At 34.0% G+C, this 13,332-nt stretch overlaps 1 protein-coding gene across 1 annotated transcript in view; it reads left to right on the forward strand.

Annotated features, from left to right (window-relative positions):
- LOC110094389 (probable ribosome biogenesis protein RLP24) overlaps positions 1-13,110 on the forward strand; it is a 19,086-nt gene extending 5,976 nt beyond the window's left edge. Inside the window, exons 2-5 of the mRNA XM_020819617.2 lie at positions 5,365-5,472; positions 11,881-11,994; positions 12,112-12,248; positions 12,733-13,110. Coding sequence (XP_020675276.1) covers positions 5,392-5,472; positions 11,881-11,994; positions 12,112-12,248; positions 12,733-12,901 — 501 coding nt within the window. The 5' untranslated portion in view covers positions 5,365-5,391 and the 3' untranslated portion in view covers positions 12,902-13,110. The remainder of the gene's footprint in view (positions 1-5,364; positions 5,473-11,880; positions 11,995-12,111; positions 12,249-12,732) is intronic.
- The last annotated feature ends 222 nt before the right edge of the window (positions 13,111-13,332 follow it).

A 13,332-nucleotide genomic window follows, 5' to 3' on the forward strand; every position in this document is an offset into this window, starting at 1 on the left:
GGGCGGGGGGTTTCGGCCTTGAGCGGAACCGGTCCAATCCTGGACCGGTTTGGCTCGGGTCTGCCCTGAGCTGGGCGGTTCATTTTGGGCAGCCCACTAGTTGGTTTTGTTGGTCTTTTGGCTTGCTATAAGTAAGGAATAGGGGGAGATTTCTAGGGTTATGCAAGAATTGAGTTTTCTCTTAGCCACCTTAGTTCATTTCTCTAAGTTTTCTAGGGTTTGTAGTGGGAGACCTTGTCCTTCTCAAAGTGGACAAATTGTATCTTGTTTCTTTTGGATTTCTAATGCAAAGGTTCTTCTTCTTCCTCTCATCCCTCTTGTGTTTATTTTTCTTGGATTTGGTGGAGAAATATCTTCTTTGAAGGAGCATTAGGGCAAACCCAAACTTGGGAACCACCCCCTAGGGCGTATCAGATGGTTGAAGTGAAGGAATGCATCGAGTCTGTTGTGTTTTAGAAAAGTATCCCTCAAACTTAAAGGTAAATTTTATAAGATAGTGGTAAGACCTGCAATGTATTATGTCATAGAATGTTGACCATTAAAAGAGAAGCATACAATTAAGTTAAGTGTTGTAGAGATGAGGATGCTCAGGTGGATGAGTGACTTTACTCTTAGAGACAAAATGCGAAATGAGGATATACATGAAAAGCTTGGAGTAGCTCTAATGGCAGATAAGATTAGAGAGAGTTGCCTTAGATGGTTTGGTTACATAAAACATTGGATCTCTGATGACCTGGTTAGGACAGTGAATTTATTAGATTTAACCTATGTTAAGAAAGGTAGAGGTGGAACTAAAAAGGCTTTAGTATTAGAAATGATATTTTTTTTTATTAAATCTGAACGAGAATTTGATTTTGAATAGGACACAATGTAGAAAAAATATTCATGTAGTCGACCCCACGTAGTGGGATAAAGGCTTACGAAAAGTGTTATTTTGATGCAATCAATAATATGGGTTGGTTGATTGGATTTGTCAGACCAGTTGAATCATGACTCAATAGCCGTTCAGTTGATTGTTTAGTTTTCAAAAGATTATTATGAACTTTATAGTTTTTAGTAGTCATGTATTAGCTTCTTATATTATTTTTGTGCAAGAGTTTAGATGCATGTTTTTCTTGTTAATGAGTTAAGCAAATAAACTGTTCATCTATTCTGTTTCATAACACTGTCATTGCTAGGTCCTAGGCCCTGTATGAGAAAAGTGAAGGGTTGTGTTAGGTAGCCGTTAGCCAGCATAAAATTTATTGAATACTCATGACATGAATACTTAATTTCATTGTGTTAGTACTAGGGGGTTCCTTGGAAGCAACATATGTATGGCCTGAATACAACGACAACTGTGCAAGGGCCGTTGCATCGGTGCTCAAGTGCAGTGTTAAATAAGCAAGGATTCCCACGTCATGAATGGATAAGGGCAAATAAGCTAGTCCATGAAGCTAGAATTAGGGTAAAAATTTAGAATTAAGGTTCTCTTAAAGACAAATTAATAGAATTAATATATATTATGATTAAAAGGAAGATAATTATTTTATGCTTTCAGGAAACTAAATGAGTTGAAGAGAAAGCTGAATAGATTGATAGTTTAGGGTTTAAACTATGATATTTAGATATGAATCATTATAAATGGTGTAGGTGTGATTATAGATGAGAGTTTTAAAGATAATGTTGTATAAATTAATAGAATTTAAGATAGAATTATAGTTTAAAAGATTAATGTTGATGCGAAGATTATTAATATTACAAGTGCTTATGCCTCCTCAGGTAGAAAGAGTTTTTATTGGAAGAGATTTAAATGGACATGTTGGTACCATGGTAGAAGATTTTAAAAGCTTTCAAGGTGGCTATGAGTTTGGTGCGATTAATGAAGTTGGTATGACCATATTCGATTTTGCTCTAGTTTATGATTTTGTGATTGCTAATATTCTTTTTAAGAAAAGAGAAGAGCATCTCATGAATGGATATATTAAAATTCAAATTGATTATTTTCTTATAAGAAAAATTGATCGTTTAGATTACACAAATTGTAAAGTTATATTGTGCGAAAGTTTATGCACCCAATATTGCTAATTAATTTTTGAATTTAAGTTGAAAGGGCGGAATATGAAAAATAAAGTAAAATATTGTCTTAGGATTAGATGATAGCATTTAAAGGACACTAACAAAAATATTTTTGAGAGTAAGATTAAAGATCTTAATATTTTAACTGTGCTTGAGGAAGCTAATGTTATATGGAAAAAAATAGTTAGTGACCTTAACACCAATGAAAATAGAGAGAATTATTTTTGTTGTCGTAATAGTAAACTTACTTAAGTTAGAGAGGTTTTAAAGAAAATGATGTATGAAAAATTTGTTCGTCTTGATGATATTCTAATAGAGGTATGAAAATGCTTAGGAGATGAAGGAATTTTTTAGCTTACAAAACTTTTTAAAATTATTTTGAAGACTAAAAAGATCTTAGATGATTGTAGCAATGTATTGATTCCTAATTTTAAGAAAAAAAGGTGATGCACTAGAACGTGTGAATTATAGAGGAATAAAGTTAATGTGTTATACATTAAAATTATGGGAGAGAGGTATTGAGCATAGGTTATAAATTTGACCAAGAATTTTTCAATTTCAGTTGGATTACATCAAGGATCAACTTTAAGCTTATATGTTTTTGCTTTATTCTTGGATGTTCTTACTAGACATTTGCAAGAGGATTTACCTTAGTGTATGCTTTTTTCTGATGATTTCTTCTTGTTGATAAGATTGGAGAGTTGAAGGAAAGCTTGAATTATGGAGGTCAACGTTAGAGTCTAAATGTTTTTGTTTGAGTAGATCTAAAATCGAATACACATAGTGTAATTTTAGTACTAAGAGATCTAGTGGAGGATTATGACTTTGGGCGATCAAGTCATTAATAAGAGTATACGTTAGATATATCTCGGGTCTATTGTTCGAAATGATGGTGAAATAGATGGAGATATTATTAGTAGAATTCAAGTTGGATGGTTGAAGTGGAGTAATACATCAGGCTTGTTGTATAATAGAAAAGTATCCTCAAACTTAATGGAAAATTCTATAAGATGGTAGTGAGACCTGTAATACTTTATGGCATAGAATGTTGGCCTTTAAAAGAGAAGCATAAATTAAGTGTTGCAGAGATGAGGATGCTTAGGTGGATGAGTGGCTTCACTCTTAGAGACAAAACTTGAAACAAGTATATACGTGAAAAGGTTGTAGTAGCTCTAGTGGTAGATAAGATTAGAGAGGGTCGCCTTAGATGGACCCGGTTAGGAGAGTAGATGTATTAGATTTTTGACGTATGTTAAAAAAGATAGAGATAGACCTAAAAAGACTTGGTTAGATAATATTAGAAATGATATTTTTTTTATTAAATTTAAATGAGAATTTAACTCATAGAACGACACAATGGGGAAGAAAGATTCATATAGCCAACCCCATGTAGTAGGATAACGGCTTGCTGTTGTTGTTGTATCTATTCTATTTTATGCGCATATTCTTTCTCTCCACGTCTTCAACATACCCATTCTTTGATCTGTAGACATTGCCTTTGCTGATGTGGTGCGTCTTGGTATTGCAGTTGTCTCGATAGCTTTTGTCATTTTTGTATGCATCAATAACTATCAAGAACAGGAGAATAGAGACATGTTTTTAATTGGTTGTTGCTTATCGAAATAATATGTATTGGGTTGTAATCTACGTGGACTGTTTGGACCGAGTAAAGGTGATTTGTTTAAGTATATAATGAATTTTAGATATTTGGACAAATATTTCTAGTTTAATTTTAATTCTTGTCTATCTTAAGTTAAAATTAGGTTTTGATATCACACTTCTTGGAAAAATCTGGGAGACCTGCAACTGTCAGTGTGGAATCCTTTGAAAACATGGTTGTTTTGCGAAGCATAAAATAGAACTGCTGTTATGATACCATCAAAATGTGAAAGAGCGTAATAGACGGTAAGAGAGGTTAATGAAAAGTGGGACTATTGTTATAAAACCATCAAAATGTAACGTAATGGACACTGAGTTAGTGAAGTTAATGAAAAGTGGGAGAGTATATATGTATTGACTGACATTTTATTCTTCTTATATGGAAAAGAAGAAGAAAAATTGTAATTTTCTGCATAAGAATTTACTAAAGTTCTGTTAGGGATTTGTCGAGCAAAACGTTTATAATAAACTGTTAAAACAGAGAAATAGGATGAATAAATAGAACTTAATTAAAAGTTGAAGGAGCATAAGTATATTGTCTTGGATTTAATTCTGTTAATCTGACAAAGACAAAAAAAGGAATTTATTGTTCTTCATGAGCTTCTCTAAGGTTTTGTAGTAGTTTTTTATTATCTTTGGCAGCTCAATGTATTAGTTTGCTTAATTGTGCAAAGAATAGGTTTGAAGTAGCATCTTTTTGTTTACGCTACATGTCTTTTCCTGCTTTAGCTATTGTTTCCATAGATTGTTTTCTTTTCTTATAATTTATTTGTGTTCTATGAAAATTAAATTTTTGTGATATCCAAGTTCTACTTTACTACTTGATCCTGTATATGCATCACCAACCTAGGTGCTTGTCCAAGTAAAGGTAGGCGCTAAAATAAAAATGGCTATTTTTCTTAATAACTCTATTTTGTATGAGTATAAAATTTTATTCATCATATTAGAATATATAGGGGAAATAACTTCTTATCATGTTTTGCTGGAATCCTTTCCAAAACCATACCAAATGTGTTATGTTAAAAGAAACAAAAGACATGTTTAAAGAATTTGAAGATTTTAATTAATTAAATTTGTTGCATACATTATTTATCAAAAAACTAATATTTATTTTTATTAAATATTACTTAAAATGCAATAAATGAGTTATGATAAAAGTGAATATTATTATTTTCTTCCATATGCATAGCATCACTTAAAAATCATGTATGACATTCGAAGATTGCATGGTCAGAACTTATACCTCTGCCTACAACATATTAATATTAGCATAAATTATAATTTATAAGACAGCATTTTAACATTTTGAAGTATTTGCAGTGCTCGTTTTTATGGCTTTATCAATTTTACTAAGCTTAAGTTCATGATAATATTTGATTTACCACTATGCCAAGTAAATTACTTGTTGATTTATGTAGTATGATAAGCTTGTTTTGATACGATATTTAGGAACAGTAAATCTATGATTGCTTATTGTTTCAAAAAATTTTACCTTTTTAGTATATATTTCCGTTTGACTAGTTTTGGAGATATTTATTTATGCAACATGAGCTGATCGCTTTTATTATATGGTCTAATTTCAATGATTATGCTTTATTTTTTCTTGAAAACATATTCTGATATGAATGAATTCGTTTCCATTTTCAGAGTTCTGCCTCTTAACTCCAGAACACAATGAGATTAGAGAAATGTTGGTTTTGTTCGTCAACCATATATCCTGGCCATGGAATCCAGTTTGTCCGCAATGATGCTAAGGTGAAGCTGCTTTCTGTCGTTTGCCATTCTAGATAGCCCTCCTTAAGCTTTACTTCCGATATTATATATGGGCGTACCCTCATTTCTTTAGTGGCCATGCAGCAGACTTCTTGAGCAAAACAAGTTTTCCTTTGGTTTTCTTTTATTATTTTTTATTCTATGATAAAAATAGACAATTGATTTGATTATTTTTTAGAATGATCTTGGAAACCTTCTTAAACGTACCTTTTCGTTAGAAGATGGATAAAATGTAATGGATATAACAAATTGCCTGATAATTTTACATTCCTTTATCAACCGTGATGAATCATGTTCCTCTTGCATTGGATATATTGGTTAAAATAAAAATCAATATGAAGACCTAAACTTCAACATTTTAAAATTCTTTGAAAGGAAAGGTTACTTAACTAATGGTGTTTGATATGGAAGATCACTAACAAGAACATTCATATTATGTCTCACTGATGTCGTGTTCCTTAGCTGATAAGTTGGATGGGTATTTCATCATTAATTTGCGGCAGAAATTCTATATCCAGTCTTGTTCTTCTGCTTGTTAGTGTTGTCTTCAAATACATGATACAATTACATAGTGGCATTTAAGCATTTTGATCAAATATGCTAGAATGCTTCATATCAGAATCACTTTTCAATTTTCATCAATGTGTTATGGCCTTCAGTTTATTTTAGATGACTTTCTTAATTATTATGTGAACTAATTTTTGAACTAAAAGAAAATTTCACCTGAAGGACACCATTGTATCAATGTTATACCCTTATTGTAATGTTTTATATAGCCAATTTATTATTATTGATTTTTCATCTTTGATCCATAAATTAAACCAAGCATTGAGTTGTACTAAATAACTTGATATTCGTTTGATGCAAATAAGGTCTAATATCGATTTCTATGGGGCTGCTTGGTTTTAGAGTTATTGAGATGTCACTATTATTTCTGTTAAGTGTTATTAGATGTCTCTGCTATATTATAGATGTATTTGATTCAATTTTATTTTGTTAAGAGATATTGATGCTATCTATAATAAAACGTAGTAAGATTCTTCAAATGTCGTGATATTAAATGTAAGTTAATTTGGTTTGCTTTACTCTTAAAAATAAGACATAATGGTTAAATTTCAAATTGGGGTCAGTCAGATCATGTAGATGATCAATCATATTATCTATGATTGAGATTTGAGCATTATATTGTGGAAAGATTAAAAGGATTGTTATCGTTGAAATTTGAATTTTTGATGGAGATTGTCAATACTCAATAGTGACGGTTCCTAGATCACACCATTGAGATTTAAGATTGTTGACCTTCATATAATACCCAAAAGAACAAAGAGAGGAGAAAGCAAAGTGAAAATCCAACGTCTACATCTCATACCCGACGGATCCACGAAACTTGCTGAACTCCTCCATAAATTCCGCTCGAATCCCGCTGAATCACTGCGCATTCGGCGTCGTTCCGCGATTTTTGCTCAAATCCTGCAGCGACAACTTCGATCGCCTCCCATTTGCGTCTATAAGAGGGAGACGAGCTCTCTGCTTCTCCCGTTCGCTACACACGACACTCTCTGGAATCCCGAAAACCTTTCTCCCACACGATCGAGCTCCCGTCGCTGCTACCTCAACCCGTCACCTTCTCTGTGCCGACGCCAAACCCCTCCGACCGAGCTCTACCCGTCGCCTCTTATAGCTGCTCTTCCACGCGCCCGAACTCCTCCCTCTCACGCGCTTCTGCGACTGGATCCCGTCGGGCCTAATCCCGACCTCACGCAAGCCCTTGACTTCTCCGTCCAGAGAGAGAGAGAGAGAGAGAGAGAGAGAGAGAGAGAGAGAGAGAGAGAGGAAGTGAGGAGAGAGCCTTACCTTGCATTCTTCCTCCTCTTGCCTTGAGACCGAATTCCCTCCTCCATCTCCTCTATTTCTACCGTGCCCTCTTCTTCCCAAGCCGAGAGAGAGAGAGAGGTATAGGTTTTATTTTATTTATTTATTTATTTATTTATTTTGTTTTATTATTATAATTATTATAATATAGTATTTTAATTATTTTTAATCATTATCAATAACAATTAATTTAATTAAAATAAAATTACAATTAATTTATAATTATTATAGGTAATTACTATCATTAGTAATTAACTATAATTTATTAAAATTAATTGTAATTAATCATTTTAATTTAAATTAATTATTGTAGTTTATAATTAAAAATGATTAATTATTATAATTATAATTAATTATCATTTATTATGATTAATTATAACTAATTATTTTTTTAATTAAAAAAATGGTTCTTTTCTCGATGCTTGCGACGGGCCGACAAACCCCCAAGGCGCTCACGTAGCGTTGAGGGCGGGAAACCGGTGCGATGCTTGCGACGAGATAAGGATCCCTCTTCAATGCTAGCAACGAGCCGGCAAACCCCCGAGGCGCTCAAGTAGCGTTGCAGGGCGGGAAACCGGTGTGGCGCTTGCGGCGAAAAGGATAAAAAAATGTGTTTTTGTTTTCTTCTTTATTTTTATATAAGTACCCCCGAACGCCCACGTGGTGCAGAGGGGGGAAATCTGTGCTTATTTCTAACATGTTTTCTTCTTATAATAAACAAACATAAAAATCCTTAAATGCTCACGTAGCAGGCGGGGATAAAAAAAATTTCAAATGCGACCGCGGTGTCATTTTTGACACCTACCTGAAGCGCTCACGTAACGTCGAGGGAAAGGTTGCCTCTTGGTTTTTCCCCTAAACGGGGGAGACGTCGGGAGGTTGCCGAAATTTGGATTGAAAATCCAAGGACAAAAAATATTGAATCTCATTGGGACATCAATTGAGCTAAAATCAAACTTGGATAAATAAGCAAATGGCTTAAGAAAAACTCAAACAAGGACTTGATCGAACTCAAATGAATGTGGAGAACTTGAACCTGCCAAGATCACAATGAACTTTATTTGAACATGCAGAAGACTTGTTTTGAACTTGAATTCAATCAAAATATAAAAGGATCAAATTCCCAAAGGGGTCCAAAGGACTTATACTTGAGCTTGAACCAAGATGATGATAAATTTAAATTTCACTCAAATGAAATCATTACAAAGTAACATATATGGAACTTGCAGTGGATGAGAAGACTTGCAAACACTATTGTTTTACAAGCAGTGATGACTTGTTAAACCTCTTTCTATGATGCCTTCAATGAATAGCAAAAAGAGAGAAAACGTGCAAGCAAGAATCAAGTGGAAATGCAAATCTAACTTGAAAGATAAAAGATCAATAAGGAACCTCATTTGAATGATGATACAATATTTTCAATGAAATATTGAAAGGCTATCATTTCAATTGAGATGCAAGTGATACTTGTTTGCAAGCAATGAAAAGATTGTGAAAGATAGGATGTGGTCACAGAGCCATGGCATGAATGCTTTGTAGCATAATAACTCACATACGATCGCATACAAAGAGTATAACAAATTTGCAATCATAAACTAGAATTAAGGACATATGAACCACTAACAAGCATTGATCAACGAAAACTAAAGAGAATGCAAAACTACAAGAGCAGATGATTATACAAACCTTCCAACATTATAAGGGAAAACTCTTGCAATTGATTGATTTGAGACAATGACATTGACTACAAAAATATGTATTGGATAAAGTCTCTACTACAGTTTGTTTAAGGACTTTTTAAGCAATGGCATAAAATCTCCAAAGAAATTTACCAAGAGCTATCATGACAAATGAAATGCAAATATCAACAAACCACAGTCACTTATGAATGATATTCATTAATATGTAACACTCACGCTTGTGCAAAGGAGTGTGATATTTGTAATAAACACCGTGGTGTATTCATGAATGAAATGTGAAGAATGTGTGGCAAATATACAATAGATGCAACAAATTTCCTGCATACATCGGTAGAAGAATTGTAGCATATGCAACCTATTGCTACGAGTGATACAACTCCTTGCAAATAAGTGTGACAGTCCATTGAGCAACGTGCATAAAGAATTTGATGACAAATTTGACCATTCATCAGTCAATATACAAGGAAGATCCACTACAAGTGAAGATAACATGCATACAACATAATGTCACAACACATTTACAATCAATCATTGTCCAATGTTGAGCAAATACGTTGATTTGTTACAAGCAAAGATTGATGACTACAACAAACGCAAACCTCTACGAGATATTATAAAAGGTTTACTGTACACCCAGTATATCAACCACAAACAAAAATGCAAAATAACTACAACAAATTCAAACACCTGTAGTCGGATCTAGAAGACTCGTATGCAAAGCAAAGACCATGAACAAAAACATCATTTCAAGGCAATTGTCCACAAACAAAGGCAGGAGATTAGTTAGTGCACTACGATCCACCTGCAGAAAGCAACGAGTAGTGCACGACAATCTACCTGTACGAAGCAGCGAATAACTCTATTCAGAAGCCGCTACGCCACGCCACCGGATCTGCAACATTCGTACAAGCAGACAGAAGGTGTCTACAATTATTTCAAAATACCCCTACACCTGCACCGTAGTTTGTATACACATAGGTACACTAAAAGGGGGTATACAATCAAAACCCGCATGGGCCCCGACGAGCGTGTTATTGGTACACACGTGATGTCTAGGGATGCTGCGCGGGTCAACAAGGGAATTCAAATTCGAACCCGATCCTTCTATACGGATCAATAGGAGTCGATAGGGTTCAAACCATTAAGTAAATATGTGGCCGTGGTGATCAAAATATTTGTTTTAATACATTCATATTAGGCCTTCAAAGCCTAAAATCAAAAGAATTAACTCTCAAAGGCATAAAGCCTACGAAACCCAATCCTCTGTCGACATCCAGACAAAGTCGACAAGGTTCAAACTTTAAATGGAAATAACCCCAAACACCCCGATGATGGCCGTGTTGAATGAATATCTCAACTGGAGGGGTTCACAAATATTTGCAAATGCCTCCTAAAAGTCCATTCCAAATCCCTTTCAAAGTCCACACAGTTCAAAATCCAATCAATTCCAAATCCAGATGTTTAAATTGAACTTCCATCATCAATCACTTTAAGCAAAATCCATCCACCCTCCGCAACAGTTTGCCGAGGTGGACAATCAAAATTTACTCCAGCTCACATAGAGCCAAATGCCTAGTCGAAAATATTACTAGGATCCATTCTCAAAAAGTCTTCTGCCAGTAAGGACGTGGTACGTGTCCTCTAACCGGCGGTTTTTGCAAGTGCAAGATGGTGAAATTTCTAATTTTAAATATCAAACCATTTCAACCCAAACATCCAAACTTCCAAATATTTCGAAATCCATATGTATTGCTGCTACTATATGCCAGATACACGTATTTATATGTATCTGATTGACGACTAGCCTTAATCTAAAGTTCTCTGTCATGATCGGGAGGGGTAATTAACTATAGGGGCTTGCGTCTATAGGAAACCAGAACTCAGATCATAAAGTCCTCACAAAATGAGGGCGAAATCTCTGGTTAGTGTCTTATCTACAAACTCATCTGCCTTCCAAAATTTACCCCGGAACTTATTCCGTTAAAACTCCCCTCGCCGAATAAAAGGAAAAGCGGCGAGCGGAGGCCGGGGCCGAATTTTCGGAGCCCACAAAGATAAAGTTAATAGGCTCCACAAGTGAAGATGGATTTGACTTCTAATGATCAAAATTAAGAGGTGAAAATTTTGGACTATTGCATGTTGATAAGAACAACAGGGTAAGTATGATTGGCCGACAAAAGAAGATCTAGTTGAACTTAAACTTTTTGAATGTACAAAGAACAAGTTTGTATCTTGATCTTTTTAATACTATAAAATAATTTCTTAAATTATGGTGCTTAATTTCCTTTTTTTGGGAGTCAATTGAGATTGAATATGAAGTTGCAGGAGTCCACAAGTGTTGGTGGATTATCCATCTGATATCTAATGATCAAAATTGGGAGACTGAAAATTTAGACCATTGAATGATGGTAAGGACAACAGGATAAGTAGTGCCGACCATCCTCATCCAGCCATACAACCGAAGGCATTGTTACATTGAAATTTCAATTTGTTTAGAATGATCATGTATTTTGAAATTCAAATTCATTATAAGAATTTTTCAATTATAGAGTTTGTATCTTTCTTTTCAGGAGTTAGTTTAGGAAAATATTAAAGTAATCTGAATTATTTTTCTGCTATATTTGCTTATAAAGGCCTAATTAATGTAAAGTCTGTGTTGAACTAAAAGTACTTGCTTGATGTGTTCCTCACTCTTCTTTGAAATTAGTGGTACATTGAAATGTCCATTGGTGGCAATCTCTATTCCTGTTATTGTATATCCCAGCATTAATTAATCACTCATAAGCTCTTTCCTTTTTAACCCGCAATTTTCCTGCAGATCTTCCGGTTTTGCAGATCAAAATGTCACAAAAACTTCAAAATGAAGAGAAATCCACGGAAGGTGAAATGGACAAAGGCATACAGACGATTACGTGGAAAGGATATGACACAGGTAACAAAATTTTGGAACTTGTTATAAGATTATAACACTTCATCATATTTAAAAAGGCGAGCAGGATTGTTTTGTCCTGTTTTGACTAATTTCCTGGCTGCTGTTCCTCAATATTAGGATTCTACCTTCGAGTTTGAAAGGAAGAGAAACCGGCCTGAGAGATATGATAGAAATGTCACAGAGGAAACACTGAAGGCAATAAAGAAGATTGACAAGATCAGAGTTGCTAGAGAGGCCAGACATCATTCAATGAGGTTAGTATTCTTATATGCTAGTTAGTGGTATTAAAATGGGTTGATTGATCCGGTTTAGATCCGACTTGAAATTAATTTGACCCGAATCCAGCCAATCTAAACTTGGCCCATTTAATAAATGGGTTATTCTAATTCCTACCCGACCTGCTAGCAATCTTAATGATCACATGTTAACCTGTTTTGATTAAATTTTTTTAATTATTTATTACCTAGAAAATTGAGTATATTTGATAAAAAATAAAAAGATTCTACCTACAAGTAAAAAAAATGAAGGTAAAAAGCAGATTCACGGTCAACCTAAACCCGTCTTGTTTAATAAACGGGTTAGAAAACACAATTCAAATCCGACCCGTTTATTACATGGGTTAACTCGAGCTTGAATTTTTCGGATTGGATTATGTTTTTTACACTTCATGTTTTAAGATTTGTTTTCTTACATTTTTCCTTTCCAATCCCTTGATCACTTTTCTAAATTTTGGCACAGGATGAAGGGGAAGAAAGCCATGGAGCGGCAGGCTGCGGCCAAAGAGCTGGAGCAAGACATCCATTTGGTCAAGGCGCCACTTGCTCTTCAAGAGGACCCGTCTCTTACCCTTCCAAAGATCAAAGTCAAAGTTTCTCATCCGCAAGCAGAGAATCAAATGGAAGAGTAGTGACGACCGCCATTATTTTCTCTCCATCAGAACCAGCAATTCAGAAGAGCTTCATTTGTGCCTTCTTCCGTGTTTTAGGGTTTCCAGTTTTCGTTAGTATTTTGAACAAATTGTAAGCAAGCGAATTGCTTTGATTAACCCTAAAATTAAAATGAAATTTTTATTATTATGACTAATCAAATTAAACTGATTGGTTTGATTTGGATTCAGATAAGTTTTAAGTAATTGATAAGGTAGTTTTAATTTGATGTATTATGTTTTATTATTAAATTATATGTATTATGTTTTAACTAATTTAATTTGATTTAGTTATCTACATATTGTGGGATAAAGGTGTGTTGTTATTATTGTTAATTTAATTTGCTTTATTTTAATATTATAAAGATTAAATTATATTAAATAAATATTATTTCGATAAATATTGTTTAAAT

The sequence above is a fragment of the Dendrobium catenatum genome, unplaced genomic scaffold (genome assembly GCF_001605985.2).
Source record: "Dendrobium catenatum unplaced genomic scaffold, ASM160598v2 original_scaffold_209636, whole genome shotgun sequence".
Lineage (NCBI taxonomy): Eukaryota > Viridiplantae > Streptophyta > Magnoliopsida > Asparagales > Orchidaceae > Dendrobium > Dendrobium catenatum.